General features: G+C 53.0%; 1 protein-coding gene across 1 annotated transcript; it reads right to left on the reverse strand.

Annotated features, from left to right (window-relative positions):
• Nucleotides 1-661: 661 nt before the first annotated feature.
• Pkd1l1 (polycystin 1 like 1, transient receptor potential channel interacting) lies at nt 662-22,370 on the reverse strand. The gene is made up of 12 exons (XM_033764922.1): nt 22,313-22,370; nt 20,643-20,751; nt 19,690-19,847; nt 16,912-17,150; nt 16,726-16,805; nt 16,083-16,214; nt 15,190-15,294; nt 10,043-10,189; nt 9,059-9,292; nt 7,233-7,301; nt 6,328-6,492; nt 662-1,182 (listed from the first exon to the last, which is right to left on the reverse strand). The coding sequence occupies exons 4-12, from the start codon at nt 17,108-17,110 to the stop codon at nt 1,168-1,170; spliced, it is 1,146 nt and encodes a 381-aa protein (XP_033620813.1). The 5' UTR covers nt 17,111-17,150; nt 19,690-19,847; nt 20,643-20,751; nt 22,313-22,370; the 3' UTR covers nt 662-1,167.
• Between the last annotated feature and the right edge of the window lie 2,765 nt (nt 22,371-25,135).

Consider the following 25,135-nt stretch of genomic DNA (forward strand, 5'->3'; position numbering starts at 1 on the left):
TTTCGCCTTGGGTCAGACCTTCTTTGAACTCAAAGCGCTCAACACAAGCCCTTTTATTTCAGAAAGACTTTTGCCCAAAGAACAAACAGGAAGGGCGCCAGCTGCTAACTAGCTTGTTACGCTGTAACAAGATCAGGACTCTTTGTTCTGGGACAAGCTCAGGTCTTTGCAAATGTGTTCTTTCCTGGCTTTAAGTCAATTAAGTAATTTATCTGGTCTAAAGCTAGTCAAATACCGGCTCCACACCCTCTCCAGCACCAGAAACATTTCTAGTCGTTTTTTTTCCAGGCCCCTCAGCAAAACAGGACCCAGGAGAAGGGATGGGGAGCCTGCGGACACTGAGGGGTCTCCTGCGCTTCCTCAGTGCGCAAACCGGCTGTGTGTCCTGGGCGGCTTCTTCCGGTCACGGGTGGAAGTCAGACCCCAAGGGCTGTATGTACAAGGAGCGGGTGGGCGACCTGCTGAGCAGCTTCTGGGTCGGAGGGGCTGAGCCGGAAGCACAGAGCCTGCAGAGCTCTGGGGCAGCTTTCAGCCCTGGTTGTTTCTAATTGCAGCCAAGCTTGGACAGTGCCTCTCTTTGCTGCCACAGCTCCACAGAAGTATTGGGTTACTGAAGTAGAGTCCTCAGATGCTAAGGAGTGCAGCATTTTGGAGAGAGAGAAAGAGAGAGAGAGAGAGAGAGAGAGAGAGAGAGAGTGTGTGTGTGTGTGTGTGTGTGCGCGGAGCTGGAGACTGAACCACACTAAGCTCCATCCCCATTGCCCCTTTATTTTAAATTTTGAGAGAGCGGCTAAGTCACCCAGGCTGGGCTCCAAATAGCGATCCTCCAGGCTCAGCCTCCCAGAGTGCGGGACTCCAGGATGCAGCGCCACGTGTGGCTGAAACCAGCATTTCTGAGTTCCAAGCAGGAGCAGACCAGGCTCTGCTCTCCCTGGTGTGGGCTCTGGTCTGGTGGAAAGTGGGTGCAGGTGTGGCTGGGCCCACAGTGAGGCTGGAGCCTCAGTAGTGGGACCTGGGTGATTCGGGGTCTGCTTAGCAGCTTCTCCCAGGGCTCCTGTGCCTTCGAGCTGCAGGACGCCCACCCATAGGAGGCAGTCGGGGAAGGAACAGACAGTTTTCCTGGGTGTCTGTAGCAGCTCTTGTCTCAGCACACATTTCTGACTGGAGTCATTCTCTTCTTGCCTGCTGGAAAAACCATTGATACCTTGCACCCATCTTTAAGTTAGTATCATTTCAAGGCATGCCAGTTTTTAATGTTGGAACAGTTTTAAATTACTACTGTTATCATTATTATTAATGTTTGCAGTGCTAGGGATCAAACCCAGGGCCTCCTGTGTGCTCAGCAAGTGCTATGCCACTGAGCTACCTCCTGAGACCCTGGATTGTTTTTAACTCAATTTTCGACTTTGATTTCCATGCAGCTGTAAGAAATAATAAAGAAAAATCGTGTGTACCTTTTATCCACTTTCCTTCAATAGTACCGTGAATCTACTCTTGGTTTCTATAATTTTGTCAGTTCAAGTCCAGCCTGAACTGCACAGCAAGACGCTGTCTGGAAGAATCCAAAAGAAAAAAAATGGCTACTTTAAATGGAAGAGAGAATCCCTCTCTGAGTACTGCCTGATCCTTTCCAAGGACGGAAATCTCCGGAGATCTGCAGTGCTTTGCACTAACACATACCTCACATGCTCAGGGAGCAGCCCCCCGGAGGAAGGGCTGCACAGAGTGAAAAAGGAAGTGGGAACTACTTTGAGTCTTTCATTCTACTTCTCTCAGATTCGTGGGCTTTCTCAAAACATCACAGTGAATGAAAAAACGAAGTAACACGTGTTTTCAGACCTCTACAGTTGCGTAAGCAGATTGGGGACAGGTTGAATTTCGCCCTCTTCCAAAGAAGAGAGCGAGGCCCTGGGCCTGAACGTGCGACTTGATTTTGCAGGTCACCAGATTAAGATAAGGTCCTTGCAGTGGTCATCGTCCAACACGTCCGGGAGGCATGGACACCAGGAAAGGATTAGAATTAAGCTGCCCCAAACCGAGCACCGCAGGCTGGGAGACAGCTGGGATCAGGTCCTGTCCCATCAGCCTGCGCCGTGAGTGGCCCGGGCCGCCAACTTTGACCTGGACTTCAAGCCCGGGACGGGAGGGAAGCAATGCAGTCTGTCGTGCTGCAGTGCTGGGCAGCGCTGGACCTGCGATCTGGGAAATGACTGCTGCATCGGGAATACCCAAGCGGAAATGGCAGCGTGCTCTAGAGGAAGCCGCCCTGTCCGCTTGTTCTTGTGAACCCAGCACTCCGGGGCCCGCTCCAGTGCAAGGAGTCTGCCTGCATGGGGACGGAAGCCCTGGTTGCATCCACTGAGCCTTTGTTGGCTTTGTTGCATTTGTGGCTGGCAGGAGGGATGAATCAGTGGTGCCTGTGAATCTCGCTGTGCAGACTTAGAGTAGCCTAGAGAAAGAAGGTTCTAGAGATGATAGAAGTTTCTAGAGACAGAAGGAACCTCTCGAGAGCCATCTGCCTCAGCCTTCCTGTCAGGGCTTTGAGTCGTGTCTGTTCTAATATACTCAATACTTGTAAAAGATACCTAAACCACTCTTTCCAGTTGAATGTTTTTCTCCTGATGTCTATCCAGGAAAAAAACTCCAAGATATATTTGGAAATATGGAAAATCTTAAGAAAAAACAACAAGGACCATTAGAAGTGGTCATTTCTCCCAACTTGGACTGCACTATTTTGTCATCTCTGAGTAATATAACAGCTCCCTTAAGAAAGCTTTTCACTGGGAAAGAATTTCAAGCTCACAGAAATTTTTAACAGAGCTCTCGCAGATTTCGCCAGTGTCGTCCATCCATCTTCTGCCCCGTTCGGTGGATGATCTACCCCTTTCGAGCCCTCCACGTCACCCAGAATCCCTTTATTAAAGGAAGACACAGCAGAGGTGACCGGTGGCAGTGGGAGCCGGGCGGGGAGCAGGGCCGGCACGCACATCCCAGGTGTGGCCCCGTCCTGGGGTCTTGGGACACCCGGAAGCCCGGAGCACCCTGAGCCCTTCCCCGGCAGACTCGCTGCCACCCTACGATTCCGTCCTCGCCCTCCTTTCTGCCTGTGGGGCAGGCCCGGGCTCCCTGCAAGGGCTCCAGCTCAGCTCAGCGGATTTGGATGCCTGGCACCATCAGGCAGAAAACACTCGGAGTCACTGAAGCCGGACCCGTCGGGAAGCCTGATGTAACCACCAACACCATCGGTCACCAGGGGAGGCCCCGCCTGTCCCTTTGGCAGCCAGGTGGCTGTGGCGGGTGCAAAGCCACGGCATTTGGAAAGCCAAGCATTCCGGGCCGCCTTCAAACTGCCCCACACCCTGGCACCGGGAAGGAAATGAAAGGAAATTTGCCCCCTGGAGCACTTCCTGGGTCCCGGTTAACAGCAGTTGGCAGAGTTCAAGTTCACAACCCAAAGCTGAAAGCAGAGGCCTTGGACGAGGCACACTGGGTACAGGGACCCTGGGTGTGGGCACTGGCCAGGCCAGGCAGGCACTGTCTAGCTGAGCTGCACCCCAGCCCACAAAGGACCTGTGATCCCAGAGCTCAGAGCTCTCCGCCTGCCATCCTGGTAGTTCCTGCCTGTGTGTCTGTACTCACTAGAGAAAATACAGAAGAAAAGTCACAGAGCGGAAACCCTCCTGCTCTCTTTACTCCGCCTTATGATGTGGCACTGAGGATTTGTGGCACTGAGGATTGGACTAATTTAGGTCTGCTTACTGAGCTAAGTCCCAGCCTTCTCCATATTGGTGTTTTTTTTTTTTTTTTTTTTTTTTTTGTACCGGGGTTCGAACTTGGGTCCTTGTGCTTGTGAGGCAGGCAGCGGAATCACTGAGCTAAATCCCTGGCCTTCCAAATTGTTTTTGAGACATGGTCTAACTTTTGATCCTCCTGCCTCAGCCTCCTAGTGCTGAGCCCCCACGCGCATGGTGTGTCTGCCCTGCAGGCCCGATGCAGAGGCTTGGACAGCTTCGGCAGGGAGGGGCCCTGTGGTGAGAGGCAGCCAGAGGCGGGCACTTCTGGCCCGGGCCAATGGAGGGCGCTGTCAGGTGAGGGGGTGGAGGCCCTGGCATTCTGCAGCCTGGAGTCATTCGCAGGCCTAGGGAGCAGTGATGCGGGCAGGCGGTCACAGAGGCCCGGGCCCCAGCCCCACGGTGTATACAGGTACAGATCTGAATTATTAAGGGCTAAGATGGGAAAACACCCTGCTCCACTAGGAAATGCAAACTGCCGGTCTCGTTGGTCCCCTGCACAAAGCGGGTCTGTTCTGGGGCATCCAGCTGTCTGGGCCCCTGCCAGCACCACGGTGTCCCCGGGGGGCAGGTCGCCGGTGCCACGGGAACGGGGTGTGTGGGCACAGATGCCCCAGAGCCGGGGTGAGGCCAGGGCCCGGCCGCAGAGGCTGCTGGGAGATCCTGACGATGCCAGCAAAGCGGCTGCCGAGGACGGCCCTGCTCTCGGGAGCCCCAGGGTGACTGTGCCAGCTTGGGACATGGTGGGCACCAACAGCGAGGTGGGGGCCAGACCGCTGCAGCCGGGCCCAGGGGAAGAGTACAGGTACTGCGGATAGGCTCTGGGGACGTAGGGACGCTTAAAGTCCCCGCTGGCTGTAAGACAAGGACAATTACAGGGCTGACATAGGCAAAACCCTACAAGGTGCTGTCCGGGCCTGGGCCAGGCTTGTAGGTTCTGGAGGCCTCAGGTTCAATCCTCAGCACAAGAAGCACAAACAGCACAAACAAAAAACAGAAACCAAAAAGCAGCCCTCCCCCAACAACAAATAAAACCCCCAAGCCCTATGGGTTTCCAAGTTGACAGTCTTTCTTTTTACTTAGCCTCAGGGAGAACACTTTCTTCTCATATTGTGCCAGTAGCTACAATGCCAGCTTTTGACTTGAGATAGAACCTTATTTAAAAACCTTATAGCAATTCCTTTTGTTTAAAGGTTAACTTGTGGCATGTGAATTATTCTCAATAAAGACTCATGTTTTATATTTATTTTTTGGTACCAGGGATTGAACTCAGGACCTTGTGCTGTGAGGCAGGTGACAGACACTTAGCGAAATCCCTGGCTCAATTTCTTTTTTTGTGAAGTGTTTTAGAAATTGGGAACAGAAGTTGAATTTTGTCAAATGCACTCATGGAGAAAAAAACCAAGTGATGGTTTTCTCCCCTTTTTTGGTGAAGGTTGCTAATCTATTTTTAATACTAAAGCATTTCTATTTTTTTTTTTGTTTGGTTTTTTTGAGATAGGGTCTTACTATGTTGTTGAAACTGACCTGGGAACTCATTATGTAGCCTAGGCTGGTCTCGAACTCACAGTGATCCTCCTGCCTCAGCCTCCCAAGTGCTGGGATTACAGTTGTGAGCCACCATGCCTGGTTTAAAATGCAGGATATTTTTGTCTTACCTGACTGATAATATATTACTTGCTTCACAAAAGCATGCCAAGGGCTGGGGATTTAGCTCAGGGGTTCTGTTGCCTGCCTTGCAAGCTCAAGGTCCTGAGTTCAATCCCCGGAACCAAAACAAAATAGAAGCACGCCCGAAGCTTTCCCTCTGCTTCACTGTAGAAAGACAGGCCGGACACTCAGGTCTTACATTTTTCCTAATCTCTTAGTGCACTGTGCTGTCAAAGGCCCCTGGGCTGCTGCCTTTGCAGACAGATATTCATTTTTTATTTTATTCTTTTTCTGGTACTGGGAATTGAACTCAGGACCTTGTACTTGTCAGGCACATGAGGGGGCCGCTGAGCTACATCCCAGCCCTTGTTACAATTATTTATGTATCTATTTAGTTTTAAATTCTCTTTAGGGTTTGAGGAGCCTCCATTAACTCTTTTCTGCCCCTGGGTCTGTTCCTCCAGACGCTGTCTCATGTGGAGAAGCTCTGTGGCTCCCAGGAAGCCGCGTCTCTCTCCCTCTGCTCCTTCCCAGACTGCTCTGGGATTACTGGTCAATATCCAGGCCACAGATAAGTCTTGAGTGTCTGCAAACTAGCGTTTCCGTCTCTGTCTCCCGGTCTCTTTTTGGATTCCAGTTGCGATCAGAAATGACAGACAGACAGCTCCCGAGGCCGTCAGCTTAAACAGGAAGTCACACACCCCACAGGAAGTGCAAAGCAGTCCTCAGTCTGCCGAGCTCACCCACACGGCCACCGCCCCATGCAGAACACTGATGCAAACAGATTCCCTGTTCTGGCCCAGCAACTGTTTTAAACCAACCTCAGAAAATTGTTTTGAAAATCACTGAGGAAGCAATATAGACAAATAATTCTGTGCGGCCTTACCCCAGTAGCTTGGTGAGTGGGGCTGCTCACTATGGGACTGTCTTCTGCTCCCCACGCCACAGGCGTGGGTTCTTGGGGAGCAGGGAGCTCCAGACTGTCAGACGAAGTGTCCACCCTCACCAGCAGTTCATCTAGCAGTCTGGAGAACTCATCTAGGTGATGACTCTGAGGAGGACAAACGCAGACTGGTGAATGCATTTCGGGACACCATTTTCTCTCCCCTCATGAACTGAAGCACTGAGGGCCGCCCAGGGTTAGCAGGGCCCTGCTACATTAGAGGTGTGCTGGGCCGGGACGGCCTCACACATCATCCTGTGCCTGCACCCTGGTCCTGCGCGCCCTGGTGCCTGCGGGCCAGTGCCCTGTCAAGGGTGGCCATGTCCACCCAATGAGACAGGAAGCGCTCATGGACTAGAGGCCCCACACAAGTGCCCACGGTCATGAGTGCACGCACAGGGCAGGCTTTGGGGCACACAGCACGGGGGATGGGGTCCGACCTAACTCAAATGGGGGGCCCCAGGCTTGGGTAGAAGAGTTTGCATCTGGTACCAAAACAGATGGCTCAGCCTAAAGGTGTGTGTGTGTGTGTGTGTGTCCAGGGAAGAGCAGAAATCCCATCTTTGTAGCCATGCAAGGCCACTGCCAGGGTGTAGTGACCGAGGAGGGGAATGTGACTGGTGACCCTCAAAGTGCTTCAGAAGTGCAAGGCAAGGGTCTCCCAGCTCCACCCAGGCGGAGAACGGAGTCTGCAGTGGCTGTGGTTCTCAGCTCAGGGCTCCAGGGAGCACAGCCCTGCAGCCAGGGAACAGCTGACTCAACTCGACTCCAGGGCCCAGGCGGACATAATCTGCAGCTGCCTCGGTCTCCCCGGGTGTCAGCATCTCCAGCCCCAGGTAGGCCAGCACCTTCCAGCAAGCAAGCGTGGTGACATCTGTCAGCCTCACCAGCGGTGTGATGCAAGAAGATTTGCTCTTCTAGAAACAAGTCAGGACAGAAACTCTCAGCTGGAGAAGAGAATAAAATAAGCAACTGCGTCAGCAAGGTAAAGCCAATTTTGTTAATTTGATAAAGCAGGAAATGGAGATTATGTCTGATGACACTATTTTATGAAGTTTTGGTAAAACAACAAGAACAACACAACTAGGAAAGTGTCAGTAAGGAATGAAATTAAATGGCAGCCGGCAGTGGGAGGCAGTCCTGTCCTAAGAGATATTTGGCCTCTGAGCGAGCACTCAAAAGCCTCTGGGTGGGCCAGGGATTTAGCTCAGTGGAACCTTGTCTGCTTTGCAAGTGCAAGGTCCTGAGTATGATTCCCGATACAAAAAAAAAAAAAAAAAAAGAAGCTGTGGGTTCCAAACTCAAATTTTCACACATCCAGTGATCTTAAAAGTAACCCAAACAAGCAGATAAATGGGTGGATGTGTGGGTGGAAGGATGGAGAGGTAATGAAGTGGCTGGATGGGTGGATGGAGAAATGGTAGCTTAGGTGGCTGGGTCGAGTGGCTAAACTGCTAGATGGAGGAAAGGACGGAAGGATGGCTATGCAGACGAGTGGATGGGTGGCAGGGAGCAGCGAGTTAGGAGCGGCTGAAGAAGCAAAGAATTTGGGCCTGTGTGTGGCCGAGGTGTAAATATATGTAGCTCCTTCTAGTTTTGCGCTACTACACGAGAATTTTAAAGACTGCAAAGAATTCAAGTCACTTGTGAAACTCAACTACCAACTCCTTTCACAGGTACTGGGCTCTGCGTGGATCAGGAAGCAGATGCGGCCAGAGCCCACAGGGAGACAAGAGCTGACCGCAGGGGCACTGTGCAGGGTGAAGTGTGTCCAGGGCCTGGGGACCAGCTGGGTGCGGGAAGCCTGGTTTGCTGGGTGCAGGTCGCCAGGAGGCAGTAAAGTGGGCACCCACACCTCACCCAGCTGCAGACTGAGCAGGATCCCCCAGGAAAGAGGTCCCCAAAGCAGCGGGAGGCGAGGGCAGGGCGAGGGGTGTGCCCAGTGAGATCGAAAACACGGAGAGTGTTTAGACTTTAAAAATATATTGCTGGGGAAGACACACTGCTGTGAATTCCTCTCAAAACCCTCCCCGCCCATTGAACACCCGCGTCCCTCTTCCTGCCATGCTGCAGCAGCTCTGGAGTCCTCTTTCCTGAGTGTCTTTAGTTGTGCTGTCCTGGCTGCCTCAGTGTCCTCAATTGATCCAACATGCTTCCCTTTCATAGTCACTCGACTTTTTGGAAGAGGCAGAAGTTGCCCAAGGCCAGATCTGGCGGATAAGGCTGACCAGGACACAGCCGCCTTTCTGTGGGAGGGCGCTCAGCAGCAGCAGTCACTGTATATTTGATCACACGTTGTAAACATCCTCAGGAAAGAGGACTCCAGAGCTGTTTCAGAAAGTGGCCAGAACAGTGGGATATGCGTGTTTGAAGGGAGGAGGGTATCTTGAGGGGGATTCGTGGCAATGTGTGTTTTACCATAATTAAAAAAAAGTTTAAACGTTCACTGCATATTCTGATCACACCTCGTAGATCAGCACAGAGTGAGACCCAACCAGGCTTCCTGGAGTAGGCGGCACCTGGTGGCACTGTCTGGCTGGACTCTGGTCAGCTAAGGGGCCATCCCAGCACTTGTGTCCAGCGCCTGCCCACGGCAGGACGGAGCGCTTTTCGAGCGACTGGACAGCAAGTGGCTCTGTCCCGGCCTGACCCACAGTCTACCAAGTGCACGCACCGTTCCCAGACACAGCGCGGCCGCCATTGCCCAGAGGGCCCCGCAGCACCCAGCCACGGCTCGCGGGCAGGACGAGGAAAGGCTTGGGGCCAAGTCCTCCCAGCTTCTCCTGGGAAACCTCAGCAGCAGCAGCCTGGAGCCTGAGTGTGCAAAGGTGCGGGGTGGCAGCGCCCAGGCTGTGCTCAGAAGGTGGTGCAGGTGTGTGTGAGCGGCCACCAGCAGGGCCCCCACCAGCTGCAAGAGAGAGAAAAGCCGAGAGCCTGAGCTCCTGCCCCCAAGTGAACATCACATCTGTCCCAGCACCCAGGGAGGCTGAGGCAAGAGCATCTTGACTTCTAGTCCATTTCTAGGCTTGTTCGATCTCATGTGTGGACGGTGCCTCCCCACCAGGGGTCTTCAAGCTGCAGTGACAGCCACGTGTCATGTCCCTGCAGTCCCCTGGTGGCCCCCACTTATCCCTTAGAGACATCCCTGTCCTTCCCCTGAGGTCATCTGAGTATCATTTACTCTGGGGGTGGACTCGAGCCTCCGTGGAACTTCGGATAAACTGGGCACAATCCGTGGCCCTCATGGCAGCAGGTCCAGAGGAGTGGCCCTGGGGATCCCTCCCCTCTTCTGGGCACCCACACTCCCTGTCCCGATTCTGGTTTTCCTCCAGGGTTCCATGGATGTCGTGCGACTGCACTAGGGATTAAACAGCAGCACAGTGAGTTCCGTGTGTGAGCAGGAAGCCACTGGTGGCAGCCGAGTTGCCTTAACCAAGGGCAAGAGAACGGAGCCAGCTCGAGCTTCGTCCTCCTCGCGGCCTGGTCCTCTGGGGAGAAGTGGGTACAACTGAGAGGCCCATCGGCCTTCCGGGCACCCGGGACGCGCTGCAGGCTAGAGCACCGCTCCATCGGCGGTGACAGCACGCTTCATAAATCCAGACCGGTTCAGTAGGGAGCCCTGAGATCAGTGCCCGCGTGTGGCGTGGAGGATCCTTACCGCTGGGGCAGAGACGCTGGAGACCGAGCCCCGCGTCCGCATCCGCATCCAGGGACAGTAGGACACCGCCACTCGAAGAAGGCCAGGGACGGCCACACACCTCAGGGTCCAGGGGAACGAAAGCAGTGCCTGGAGCCACCGCACCCTCTGCGACAGTAGGACAGAGGGTCATAGTGCCAGTGAAGCGCCCGACCCCACACCAAGCCGCCAGGCCTCTCACCTAGCTCCACAGCGCCATCCTGCGGAGGTCTAGGGGCCTGCGGCAGGGGCCTGTGCGGAGCTGCTCAGCGACATCCCAGCGAGGAGGCGGAGAAGGCCACGCCAGCCAACCGCGGGCAGCTGTGACACAGGAGAGACAGCTGCCAGGCGCCTGGGAAGGGACCGACCCAGAACAGGAGACCCTAGAACTGTCTGGGCCTCGGCGCTGCACAGGGAGGACCTGCCAGCATGGGAGTTGCTGTGGCTGCACAGTATTTTTTCTTTTCAGATAGAAACATTATTTCCCCAGTACAAGGGATTGAACCTGGGACCTTTGCAATGAGCTCCATCCAGGTCCCTTCTTATTGTTTATTTTGAGAAGCGTCTTGCTATGTCACTAAGTTGTCCAGACCGGACTCCATAATTTGCTATCCTCCTGCCTCAGCCTCCCAGACTGCTGGGATGACAAGCTACATCACTGTGCCTTGCTGTTCGTATTTTGTTTTTAAACAAAGAAAATGGCCACAGGATCCTATCTCCAGCCAGTTTTGGGGTTTCCGCCAATAGTTGAGGGGGCCCACCTCAGCCATGGAGTAGAGCTGCAGACCGAGGTGAGCCAGGTTGAGGATCAGGAAGGCCAACTACAGGGAGAATTTCACACAAACTGCTTCCTGCCAGTCACCCGGCCGACACTGCACAGCCACTTCTCGCTCCGCAGGGTTTGATAATAAACTCACCCTTCCCTGGCACCTGGGCAGGGTGGTCCTGCTCACCTGTGACCACCCCACGCTGGGTGGGGGCCTCCCACGGGCCCCGCTGGAACTCAGGCCCTTACACTAAGCAACGTCCCCAGGCCCTTTTTATTTCTTACTTTGACACACGGTCTTGTTGGGTCGCCGGGAATTGAGATGAAGAGACCACTCAGAAGCGGTGGTACCGATGACCCATAAATATATAAAAAAGTGTGGCTTCTCAGGCCACCGGAGAAAGGCAAACTGAAACAGCACTGAGATTCCACCTCCCTCCAGAAAGAACGGCCATCACCAAGAAACCAGCAATGACACGCTGGCCAGACTGTGGGCAGAGGGAGGGGGAGGAGCCCTTCACACTGTTATTGGAAGTGCAAGTGTGTACCACTCCTGAAATCAGTGTGGACGTTCCTCAGAAAATGAAACCTAGCCATTCCCCTTCTAGGTAGTCTCCTGAGTTAAAGACGTGATATCACAGTGATCCATGAACAACCATGTGTATAGCAGCACAACTCACAACAGCTAGATCTTGGAAGCAGCTTGTGTGCCCATCAACAGATGAATGGATAAAGAAAGTGTGGTGTCTGCTCACAGTGGAGTACTACTCTGCAATGAAGAAGGATAGGCTTGAGTCATCTGTAGGAAATGGATGTGCCTCAGGACCATAATATTGAGTAAAGTCATTCTGACACTCGTGCTTGAGTATTTCATGGTTTCTCCTACTAAACGTAGATAATTAAAAAGCAAACTAAGACAAATAATAACAGGAAACAAGGAGCTAGATTTTATGTAAGGGGGCCCAAGCGATGGAGGAGGGCAGAGGGAAGAGAGGGGACGGCAAAGGAATCCAGACATGCACTGTCCCACTGCAGCTCCCCATGACGGATGTCACTGCTGTGGACTGCAAACATGAACTGAGAAAAATAAAATTTTGAGAGTAAAAATGTAAAAAAAGCTGCGATTTTTTAAAAGCTCCCGCATCATGAGGCTCCGCAGTGGCCTGAGCCAGTCCAGGCCCCACCGCTCCAGAGCCTCCGCCCACGCAGCGCTGAAGGGGTTTTGTGTGGACCTGGAGCTCCAAACTCACTGCCCTCGACTGAGCACCGAGCAGCCACCGTGCTCTTCCGGGAGAAGGGCTGGGGAAGCAGGGCCCGGGCCCTGGTCCGTCTGCAGACGGGGCCTCACATGCAGGGACCCAGGGGCTGGGGGTACGGGGTGGCCCTGAACTGCAGGCCTTGCGCCCTGACACGGAAAGGCCCAGAGCCCAGGATCCCCTCATCCTCACCCACAAAAGGGCCACACGAGGACTCTGAGAGGGCGACCGGGTCTGTGGGGGGCCGGTGTCACCCAAACCCGCCTTCCTGGCACCTTGACCTTGGACCTTCAGCCCCCGGCACTGCGCCAGACAAATGCCATCGTCGAGGCCGCCAGCCTGTGCGCAGCTGCCCGTCCCACTCCTACAGGGCTGACCGTGAGGACCAAGTGCGACCCAAACACCCTCTGCCCCCCCCACCTCAGCTTCCTGGCTCCCCCTGCCCCTCATCTACCCTGGAGAGGCACAGGGGTCTTAGAGGCCATTGCCCTGAGCTAGAGCAGAAGTGAGTAGCGAGAAGGCCTTTCACCTTTTACGTCCCCACCCCTAGGGGTAAAGTTACTGCATTGATCGGTTTATTCATTACAAACGTATTTTGGGCTAGTCTCTGATTTTATTTTAATTCACACGGTTAAAGGTGATAGATTAATAACTACCACAGATTGTCATTTTCTAAGCTGTGCTTGACTCTCTTGTTGTTGCTGGCTTTATCACTTGGGCTAGTGTTGTGACTGATCTAATCAGGTATCTTTCCTGGTATAATGAAAATGAGATTGCCCCAGTTATTAGAGACTCAAATCCTAAAGACCAGCTATATCTGGAAGACACCTCTGAGAAGCAATCATTGCTTAAGGTTTCTAAACACAAGCAACAAGGATACAATAAGTAATATCGAAGTATCAACCCAGGAATTGACCCAAGGAGTATACCAACAACAATAACAGAGATGAAAAGACATTTAAAAGAGACAGTCTTCCAGCTTACCAAAGGCAAATTCTGGGCAAAGCCAAATGGAAAAGTCTGATAATAAACTACCTGGACAATCTGAACTGATCACACAGGAAGTAAACAAACAAGCAAACAAAGAAAAAACAGGTGAATGAATCTCTAGAAATATTCAAAACAAATAATTTCCCAGATAAAAGACATGATTAGAGATTCTAGAAAAGAAACGGATTAAAAAAAAATAGATGAGTTCAGGACCATGATGGAAGCCACAAATGCTCAGCACAGGAAAGAAATGGAAACCATGAAGGCCCAACGTAAGAAACAGATTCAGACTGATATCCAGGAGATTGAAAACTCTATTAAAAGCATACATAGCAGACTGACCCAATCTGAAGACAGAATATCAGATATAGAAGACAGGATGTTGGTCAGTGACCATGAAAAGAGAGATCGCTTAAAAATAGTAAGGGACCATGAGAAATCAACCCAACAGCTCCTAGATGATGCAAAGAAGAATAATATAAGATTAATAGGTGTCCACAAAAAAGCTGGAGAAAGCACAAATGACACAAAAAAAACTGTTCACAAGCATAGCCAAGACAACCCACAATGAGGGAAAAATTTTTTACCAGCTGTTCCTCAGACAAAGGTCTACTATCTAGAATATATAAAGAACTCAAAAAATCATACCCCTGAAATATAAAGACCCAATTCACAAAATGGCATCTGAAATGAACAGACTTTTCTCAGATAAAGAAGTAAAAGCAGCAAATAAACATATGAAAAAATGTTCAATGTCACTGATCATTCGAGAAATGCAGATGAAAACAACACTGAGATTCCACCTCACCCCACAAAGAATGGCTGCTATCAAGAAATCAACCGATAACAAATGTTGGCAGGGTTGTGGGGAGATAGGAACCCTTCTCCATTGTTGGTGGGAGTGCAGACTGCTGCAGCCACTGTGAAAATCAATATGGAGATACTTCAAAGAACTAGGATTAAGAGGTTCCCTTTGACCCAGCTATTCTTCTGTTGGGTATCTTCCCAAAAGAATTAAAAGAATCACACCACAGTGATATATGCACACCCATGTTTATAGCAGCACAGTTTGTAATAGCTAAAACTTGGAAACAGCCCAATTGTCCATCAGTTGGAGACTGGATAAAGAAGATGTGGTTTTTCTATAAAATGAAATACTACTCAGCCATAAAGAATGAGAAGTTAGAGTCCATTCATAGGAAAATGGATGCATATTGAGGTCATACTCTTAAGCGAGACAAATAAGTCACACATGTGCAAATATCAAGCAATTTCTCTGGTGTGAAAAACTAAAAGCATAAATAAGGGTCAAAATGTATAATTGATGCAATAGGAAGAAAAGGTCTAAAGGAGTAGAAGTGGGAGGGGTAGGAGAAAGGTAAGAAGGGAAAAGAAAAAAATATGTGAAAAGGAAAAACATGGAAACAGTGTCTTTGTAAACAGGGAAGGGTGGAGGGGGTGAGGGGAGTGGGCTGGGAATAGGGAAAAATAAGAACCAAGATTCATCATGTCAAGGTACAAGATCCCAGTGATGAATGTAATTGTATTATATGCCTAAAATGTACCAATAAACTTAATAAAGAAAAATAAATAAATAAGGCAAGAGGTTACAAGCTGGGAGTGCTGGCGCACACCATGATCCCAGCACTCAGGGAGGCTGAGGCAGAATGATCCCCAGTTTGAGATCAGCCTGGGCAACTTAGGCACTCAGCAAGACCCTGTCTCAAAATTTAAAAATAAAAAAAAGCTGGGCCTCTAGCTCCATGCAAAAGCCCTGGATTCAATTCCCAGTCCTGCCACCCAAAACAAACAAACCAACAAACCAAAACAAAACCAAAAAACAATTACAGCAATAACTGGAATGAAATGGAACAATCATAAGCATGTGCTGGAATAAAGTCATTTAAAACTGTGTGGACTATGTGTTTCCAGAATTTCCCATCTGGTATTTGTGGACCACAGGCAATTGCAGAAAAGTGAAGCCAGAGAAGGGGCGTGGCCGGGCTTCACGATGCAGCCTGCACCCAGGATGACCCAGTCGCCAGCCCGGCTCCCGGGGGTTGTCTGGCGCCCGGTGCTGTGTGGGGCCCTGATCCTCCCGCGTGCCCAGGACTCACCTCAGGAAGCACTCGGTAGTAGCCGGATTCGGCCCTGAAGACCCTGAAAGATTCCACTTGGGCGGCGGGCAGCAGGAGGGCGTGCAGGGTCACGCTGGCGAAGAGCTGGGTGGGTAGGTGGTAGAGTGCTAGGTGCACGGACCCCGCCGTCCAGCCACCGGCCTGCAGGGCGCTCAGCACCGCCTGGGCCTCCAATCTGTGGGGAGCCGGGACTCAGGAGGAGAGGCTGTGGAGGCTGTGGAGGCTGTGGGGGCTGAGAACCCCACGCAGCCTGGAGGACATGGATGTGAGCCCCGGCCTGGACGGGACGGGGTGTCCTCTGTCTCCGGGGGACTGCGCTGGCCCTGGCCCGGGCCCTGCGGCAGCTGGGGAACCCGGGGCAGCCTGGGCCGGGACAGCATCCCTTCCTGTGGCTAAGGGGCACAGCTGCCCTGCTGCCCGGAGTCCATGGAGTTCTGCTCCTGAGGGACGGGGCGTCATCCTAGGGCGAGGGGTGCTCTGGCGGACAGAACGGGATGAGACAAGATGGGATGGAACGGGAGAGGAGTGGACAGGAGAGGCCAGGCCACGTGGGACAATGCCGGAGCTGTGTGTTACACTCTGGGACCCTGCTCTCAGCGGCACAGGATGGCACCAGGCCCCCTCTGGAGTTGGGGGACACAGAGGCAGGCACAGGACAGATGTCTGCTCCCTGTGTGACCTCAGCTGCTGTGCAGGGCTGAAGGCTAGGCCCGTGCTGGCTGCCCTGCCCCAAAGTGCATGATGCTATCACTTCACAGCCACCGTGTGTCCTGCCAGCCCAGCTGTGACCTGTCCCCTCCCGGGCCTGCTGCACAAGGCCACGTCCCCGGGCTAGTGGGCCCAGGGGGAGAGCACAGTCCGGCCACACAGACCTGGTCCTGCCTGGGGCCGAGCAGGCAGCCCCCGGGGCCACTGTGGCTCAGATTCCAGGCCTCAGGGGATCCAACTTCAGGGCTCCACAAAGGAAGCCGGTCTTCCAGGGCCACTGGAGGCAGCCCAGCAGGCTGCAGAGGAAACCAGCCGTCAGGGGGAGCCAGGCGCCACCCTGAATCCTGAGCGGGTTCTGGGCTCTGGAGCCAGGGAAGGAGCCCGGCCACCCCAGGGCCCAGGCAGGGACACAGGTGCGGCCATGGGGCACTGTGGATGGTGTCTAGGTTTTCAGCCCACACACCCTGCTTTCTCTGGGATCCCCAGCGAGCGGGCAAAGCCACAGAGAGAGAGGCACGGCCCAGCCAGGGACAGGAGCTTGTATGGGGGGAAAATGCTTGGCTGCTGCCTGCCCCAGCCTGGCACCCCTCAATCTCAAATGGTTCCCCATCCTCTAAGAAGCTAAAGTGACCTGCGGGTTTCCTGCCCCACTCTCTCCCGGATGTTCCTAATTTATTTCACCACCAGCATGGCAGTGAAAGCCTGTGATCCCAACATTGGGGAGGCTGAGGCAGGAAGATTACTGAGAGTTCAAAACCAGGCCGAGCTACACAGTGAGGCCCTGCTTCCAAGAGAGACAACGTGTACCTTGTGTAAACTGCCAGGGGAGACCTGCGGCTGATCACCCAAGCTCCTAGCAGGTAGCATTTTCCTCCTAGAGCTCCAGGCTGTGAAAAGAGATCAGCACAGGCTGTGGGTGTCACACCCTCAGCACGGCAGGCAGCAGTGTGGCCAGCGGGGTGACCAGCCAGGCAGGGGATGGGGTTCACTCACCTGAGCCCCGGCACTCCAGCCGCCGAGGGCCACCCCGCATGCAGCCCATCCAGCAGCGGGCTCTGACTGCGGTCGCCCTGGTCTCTGGTGCCCGGTGAGCGCCTGGCACTGCTTCAGGCAAACCCAAACCAAAAGCTGTTTCTGCTGCCCCAGCACAGCAACAGGGGCAGCCAAGAATTTCCCAGCCGGTTCCTCTCATTCAGACTTCAAGGGCTTCGCAAGAATTAAACCAAACCCACCTGCAGAGGGAGGCACAAGCCTCGGAATTCATATCGCTCCACAACCATAGGAGAGAAGGGAAAAGTGGGGGAGGGAGAAAGCAGTTGTTTTTTTGCTCACTCATTCAATCAACAAACACTAGGTGCAACAACCAGAGCTCCAGGCACAGGGAAATAGAGCCAAGACTTTAGCTTCATTGGGTGAAAGCTGACTCCTCCTGGCCCTGTTCACCATCAGCACAGTGACTCCCGGAGCTCTTCCCTCCCCTGTGAGGCAGCTGTGTGCAGGTGCTGTCACCCGGTGCAGGTTCTCAGTACGTTGGCAGCGGCGAGGCCACACTGGGATGCTGGCTAGGTGGCCTACATTTTTTTGGTACTGGGCATTGAACCCAGGGCCTCTACACTGAGCTATACCTCATTTTATGTTTTACTTTGAGCCTGGAACTTGCCAAGTTGCCCAGGCTGGGCTCCAACCACAACCCTCCTGCCTCAGCCTCCCAGAGCACTGGGATCACAGTCACACACTACCATGCCTGGCTCTCAACTCGTTTGACTCAGGCTGGCTTCACTTTGTGATGGGCTGATTGGACCGTGACAAATGGAGGGACAAACACAGCAGTACAACGTGGACCAGAGGTGGAAATGAATGGCAGCTAGAGGCTGGGTAGGTCTCGCCTGGTGGCTGTGAGGGCTCAGCACACAATGACAGGAGAACAAGGGCCCTGTGCGGTCATCAGAGGGCTGTGTCTAGCAGAGGGGCCCAAGGGGACCCAAATCACACTGATGGCAGTGCACTCAGGGACACACACACACACGCACGCACATGAGTGGGTCTGGTGCTGATTCCTCTGGCCCCTCCTTGCTGGAAAGGGGGCAGAATGAGTCTTGGGGGAAGCAATTTGGTTGGAAGCCCACTTGAAGAAGCTAGAAAAGGATACGAACTGGAGCCAGCCAAGGACAGTGATTCTCTGCCACAAGTCCAGGCTGCCCTGAAGAACAGGCTGGAGGTGGTGGTCATGGCTTTGGCAGGTGTGACCGGGGCGAAGCTGGTGTCACCGAGTGCCTAGACCCCCCCCCCATAGCTCCCAGGAGCTGGCTGGATGGCGGGGGTAGAGCAGTCCATGGAGGCTGTGACCCAGAAGGGGTTTTTTCCTCCCAGTTCCCCTCCTCTCTTTCTGCTTCCTATGGGCCATGACGTGAGCAGCTCTCCTCCGCCAGGCCCCTCTTCAATGCCCTTCCTGCCTAGGAGCTGGCTGTCTATGGATTCAAAATGTGAGCCAGAATAAACCTCTCCCCCTTCAGGTTGTGGGCACTGGGTACCATGCCCTGTAATGAGAAACCACACAGGTGACCTACAGGGGTCCATGCCCAGGCTGCCTCGCCCCGGCCGGAGAGCTATCATGTGCATCTCCCCCAACTCTGTGTGCAGAGGGCTCGCGCAGGGGACAGGAAACTAGCCAGGGGCAGAGCGTGTGCCCCAGCACAATCAGCAGGCACTTGCTGCACATCAGAGCCACTGCCCCTAAGAGGGGATGGGACACGAGCCGCTCCCAGCACACCCGGTCTCAGGCCAGGCTGTGGGGTGGCTCTCACACTAGTGATTAGGGCAGCTTTTGGAGATGACATAGAAAAGGTGTCTAGCCCTTTAGGGACATCCCAGTGCTCTGGGAGGCTGAGACAGGAGGATCACAAGTTCTAGCACAGCCTGGGCAACTTAGCAAGATCCTGTCTCCAAATAAAAAATAAAAAAGGGCTGGGCATGTAGCTCAGTGTGAAGGCCCAGGGTCCCATCCCCAGTACAGCAAAGCAGCACCTTTCTTGGCATAACAAAAATTGGACAACATAGGAGGAAAAGAAATCAAGGACAAAGACAGGTCATGGTGTACAGGCTCAAGGACACAGGCGCAGCAGCCAGCGATGCATACTACAAATGTATTCCAAAAACGTCCGCGGCGCCAGGGAACGAATGGGAGTCTAGTGAGGTGGTCTATCTGACTGGTTTGGTTTCCGTTTCCTGCAGACAGCTTTTCTCCTGTGTATTCAAGAATGTGGTTTCCATAGGTTCCATATTTTTAGCACCTCATCTGTGCATGATGACCTGCCGGGAAGACTGGTTTCACATTTATTGCTCAATGTACCCCACATCATGTATTTAAAAAAAAGAAAGTGGTGTGTATATTTCAGCCACACCAAGGTTGCACAATCGTGTGTGAGTGTGTGTGTGTGATGCCGGGATGGGACCCAGGGCTCCAAGCACACCAGGCCGAGCCCCTTCCCACCTGCATCTGCCCAGGGATGCTCGCACTTCTGGAAATGACAATAGAGCAACCAAGGGCCCGGTGTGACCTGGAGCCGAAGCATCCCAGCCCAGGGCACCCAGCTCCTGCCCTTTCCCGCCTCCCTGGAGTCCAGGCGGTAGAGGAGGAGGATTCGGCAGCCCAGCCGTCTGCACCAACGACAGAGCCACACAGCACAGGCCCAAGGCGCGCTAAGCCGGCAGGGGACAAAAATGAGCTGCTGTTTTCCATGTACGCCGCCTAGGCGAGGGGCCCCTTCGTACCGGGCTCCATCTGATGGCTTCTTTGGGTTTTGTTGTACTCAGAACTTTGCGGAGATGTTACTGAGTTCAGAAACGCTTCAAGCACAACTCGAACAAGGATCCAGGAACAGGACAACCTTCAGGGTGGATGCAGAAATCCAGTAGCCCAACTCTGGGCTCTGTGGATAAAGGTTCCACAGCTCAGAGCCAGATGGTCCCCGCCTCCTGGGAACCCGACAGCTGGAGCCGGGTCGAACGCCCCTGCAGGACGCACTGAGCTCCCTTCCCTGGAACGCTACAAATGAAGGCCCTCGGGAGTGGCTGGTGTTTCAGGGTTAGGAGCTGGGGTGTGGTGAGGGGCCATGAGGGTCCACTTTAAATTCCCATGAGGAATCGGGACACATAAACACTCTCTAGCCAGGCACTGTAGAGCACGCCTGTCATCCTAGCACTCTGGGAGGCTGAGGCAGGAGGACCACGAACTGGAGCTTAGCCTGGACAAAGCCACTTAGTGAGATTCCACTTCAGATGTTTCAAAAGGGCTGGGGATGCAGCTCAGTGCAAAGGCTCCGAGTTCAATCCCCAGTGCCGCAAAAACAGAACGTTTCTGATTCGAATGTCAAGAGGCAACTATTCCTAGGAGAAACATGTCACCTCATGCTAGGAAACGTGAGCTATCGCCACCATCACCATCATCACCACCCTCCTCATCTGGCTAAGTAAGCCAGCACGGCTCCAGGCTTGGGGTTCCTAATTGTCTCTGTCTTGTTCACAGCGCCACCTACTGGCGCGATCCGGGCAGGGCTGGGGCGGAAGGGTTCAGAACCGGTTGGACTGGGAGGAAGGCGAACCTGCTCGCGAGGAAGGGAAAGAACCGGTGCTTCCGCACTTGCAGAGGCCGGGATCTCAGAAATCGGTGTGGGTTATTGCCTAGGTGAGTCCGGATTCCCTGAGCGGGGACTTCCGGGTCTTACCTGCGGAGCGAGGCACAGACTAACCCGACTAGGAGAGGACCTTCGCTAGACGTGGTCTGGATGGAGGTCACCCATTCAACCCTCTCGCAGAAGGCGGAAAGGAAAGGTCCTTAAATAATAGATGAAATTAAATGGATTTTCCAGCTGCCCACCCCCAAGGAAAAAAACAACAAAATTGTTTACACCCAACTGAATGACTTTGCCTATGGCAGCGCACGCGCAGAAACGCTCCAGAAATAGGCTTTTAAAAATTCTCTAGAGAAAGACAGCGTAAAACCCCGGAACACACAGAATTATTTCACTTTTTGGCTCTGAGACCACAGTGAATGACTGACGTCAGTCCTACTGTGATCTCCGGAATTCAAGGCCAAGCTGCCCTGAATCAGCAGGCTTTTTTCAGTGGTAAACAAAGGCTGACCGTGAATTTAAAGATTACTTTCAATGAGAAAGGGTGGAAATATCAGAGACATGAAGACGGGGAAAGGAAACAGCACAGAGGACACCACCCTGCTCGCCTCTGCCCTGGGTGGCAGGGGATTTTCCTGCTGCAGTTTTGGGTTCTATGTCTTCCTGCATAAAACTCTACTGCATTTAAGGAAGGAAGAAACAAACAAGTGCCTGCAAGTTGGCAGGGCTCTGGGGAGCAGGGCGGCAGGCTGACTCTGGGGTCCTCTGTCGGGAACCTCGGCCCTGCCTCTGGGACTCTCACGTTTCCTGGAGAAAGGAGTCTGTGAGACCCTGCTTTGGCCCAGGTCCTCCAGCCCGGGGGTATCGTTGTTTCACTGTTTACCCAAAGTAAGATGCCAGGGCCTTTGCACTGAGCTACATCCCCAGCCCTTTTTATACTTTATTTTCATTTTTATTTTGAGACAAATTCTAAATCCATACTTTGCACAGGCTGAATTTAAACCCATGATCCTCCTGCCTCAGCCTCCCAGAGTGCTGGGATAACAGGTGTGCACCACCACACCGAGCTGAAGCCTCCCATTAACTCTGGGAAGATGGCGTCCACCAAGTCACTGTGACAGCGTTTCCAGATTTCAGGCACGGGATGTGGCAGAGGCTCCCTCGGGGCCCCTCAGGCCTGGGTGAATGCACCCCTGGAGGGAACGAGAGGGTCTGTGGGGTCCCCACTTGAGGATCAGATTAATGTCTGGCTGAGTCAGGAGCGCCGCACCTATCTCTCCTCAGAAAACTCCAAGGCCTATTAGGGCTGGGATAATCCGCCCTCTCAGGTGTGTACAGATCTGACTTTAGATAAACTGTTCCTCTCAAAAACCTCTAATGTTCTGACTCCATTTGTCTCAGCCCCTAAAGCATACAATCCAAAAATTAACGTGTGGCCAATAAGGATGTGCCAAATATCCCGACTCCACCCTGGCTCCACCCCCACCTTACCCTATATAAGCCTGTGCATTTGCTGAATAAAGTGGAAGCGATCCAGAAACCTCCCCAGAGTCTGCGTGGTGACTCTGCACCTTGCCCTCCCAGTCCAGGCTCCCTGAACCCTGTTCCGGGAATGGCTCACAGAACAAAAACCAGACCCAATGACAAGGAAGGGATGTGGAGGTCACCAGGGAAAGCTGCCCTCCCGCATCCTGCTTCCCTTGGGTCATCCTGGCCCTGAACGCTGGGAGTCTGCAGATCTGGAGGGGCCCCAGCTCCCCTACCTCAGCCACTCCTCCCGGATGGCCCGATTGAGAGAGTGCTTGTCCGCGGAGAAGGCGCCGTCCGCCAGCCACAGGAGCAGGAGCAGCGTCAGGCCGTGCACGGCGACATCGCTGTGTAGAGAGGGCAGCTTCCGCACCCTTGGCACACACACAGGTCTGTGACGGAACCAACTCCCACACCCAGAGGGACCCTGGGACTCGGTACGGGGCGTCTGAGGCTCATTCCTTTCTGTTTTCTTCTTGACATCCAGTGAGCTGCCACCACTTTGGGAAAAGTCTATCCTTTCTCCATTGAATCCTCTTGGTTGTGAAAACCACTGTGTGTATTTGCCTGGGTCTCTTTCCCCGCTCTCTCTTCTGTCCGCCTGATCTTTGGGTCTATGCTGTCCACAGAATCTCCCATTCTTGGTTTCCACAGCTGTATACTTCATCTGAAGGTTGATGCGTCGGTTCTCCAATTTTGCTCTTTTCTTACAATTCTTTTGAGCCAGGCGTGGTAGCACACACACCTGTAATCCCAGCACTTGGAAGGCTGAGGCAGGAGGATTGCTGTGATTTCAAGGCCAGCCTGGGCTGCACAGTGAGTTCCAGACCAGCCTGAACTACACAGTGTCTCAAAACCACCACCACCACCACCACAACAGAACCCAGCATTGTTTTGGCTTTTCTAGGTCCTTTGTTTTCCATAGACATTTTCAAATTGCTTTGTTAACACCTATTTTTAAAAGTGTGCAGGGATTTGGCTGTGACTGCACTGAGTCCACATTTACAGTGGAAAGATGCGTTTAACATGAGTTCCCCAACTGACGCACACAGCACATCTCTCCATTTATTTAGATTGTCTGCCATTTCTTCCATTAGCATTTTGTGGGCTTCCACAGATAGATTCTGCATGTTTCTTTACATTTATACCTATGGACTTTGCTTTCTTGGTGCTATGGTAAGTGGTATTTTTAAACTTCAATTATTATTTATTGCTGGTATGAGGAACAGAGTTTATTGGACTTGTAACCTGCAAAGGAGCTAAATTCACTTCACAGTTATGAGAGCCTTTTTGCAGATCATTTGGAATTTTCTGCATAGACATTCATGTCACCCGCCACCAGATAGTTGTATTTCTTCCCTTCAAATCTGTATTCTTTGTATTCATTTTTCTTGCTGATCGCACTGGGCAGGGCTTGCATTTTCATTTTTGTTTGTTTGTTTGGTACCAGGGATCAAACTCAGGACCCTGTGCTTGTGAGGCAGGCAGCAGCACTGAGCTAAATCCCTGGCCAAGGTGTAGGGTTTTAAAGGATGCTGTCTCTGGTGCAGGGAGCTCTATTTCTCTATTTCTGGCTTGCCAAGTTTTGAAGTTTCCTTTCTTTGGGAATGAATGCTGGATTTCATCAGCTGTGTTTTGTGTGTCTGAGCTAATCTAGATTTCCAATAGGCGCGCCAGTGTGGTAAGTCGCAGTAACCACCTTTGGCTCCTGCCTGTCTGTCTCTCCCGATGGACCCACCAGTGCTCTGCTCTTTGTCAGCAGGCTGCTGCGTTGTGCTACAGATTTCTCCATCTTTTCTTTGAGACAGGGTCTCACTATGTAGTTGAGACTAACCTGGAACACACTATGTAGCCCAGGCTGGTCTGAACTCACAGTGATCTTCCTGCCTCAGCCTCCCGAGTGCTGCAATTACAGGCACGCGCCACCACACCTGGCTGGATTTCTCCATCTTGATTCCTCCCGGTGCCATTTAATTTGTTTTTACTGGACGGGGAAAGTTGCCCCAAATAACAGAAACCGCCATGGGGGCACAGCCGACCATCGGGGACAGGCACTCTACCTCCCACATTTCTCTTTAAGTGAAGCCTAAGTGCACCTACTGCCTTCATTGTATTCTGGTGTTTCGCTTGATGAACACTGAGGTTTCAGTCTTTTCATCGACTTTCATTTCTGTGCCCAGAGGACGTTGGCTTTTGCGTTTGGACTTTACAGACTGCCGTTTTACTAAGTTGTCTTGTTGCCTATAGCAGTGCCCTTGTTGCTGTGAGGTTTCCTGACTGTCAGCTGTGTCACAGCCCACAGCACTGGCTCAGCTGCTCCCCACCCTGCTGTTTCTGTGATCCCCAGCCTGGGGAGCTCTGAGCTTCCCGTTCCCGGGGTGCCAGGCACCTAGGGCTCCTCTGCTGGGGTTTGTCCCCACTTATGTGCTCTGGGGGAGCGGGGACAACACATCGCCTGGCTCCAGGACCCCATTTCCGGTGAGTTTTGCTTGCTGCAGGGAAGGGGTTCAGGGAAGAGGCTGGGGCTTCTACTCCATGCCCCGCAGTGCTGGCTCAGGGAGCAGCAGCAATTCTCAAAGCCTGGACAGCGCACCAGAAACCTGCAGCCCAGAGTCCGGGAGCCAGGGAAATGCTTCGGCTCACACTCAGCTCCACAGGGGAGGCTGCCTGGTGGCCAGGGCTGGGGCAGAAACACCCACGGTCTGTGTGTATACTCTGTGTACACAGCTCCTGCGGGCTCCTGTGACTCCCAGGTTTTGTGCTTTACTTTGCGTGAAGAAACCTGAAGTGATTCAGCAGGCTTTGAGCTTTGCCTGACCTTGTACACCGGGGCCTTGTAACACTGTATTATTTTAGGATCCTTGCCATGGGGCCAAACCAGTGCTCCTGGCAGAGGCACCTCCCTCACCACGTGGCTGAGTGCAGAGGGAGGACTCCAGGCGGAGGGTAAGCTGCCAGTCAGTTCTTCCTCATGGGCAAGTTGCAGGATCAAAAATTTTTTTTCTTTTTGGTACTTGGGATTGAAACCAGGCCCTTCGCACTGAGCTGCATCCCTGGAC

Source organism: Fukomys damarensis, unplaced genomic scaffold, assembly GCF_012274545.1.
Source record: "Fukomys damarensis isolate Sample0158 unplaced genomic scaffold, DMR_v1.0_HiC HiC_scaffold_17, whole genome shotgun sequence".
Classification (NCBI taxonomy): Eukaryota; Metazoa; Chordata; class Mammalia; order Rodentia; family Bathyergidae; genus Fukomys; species Fukomys damarensis.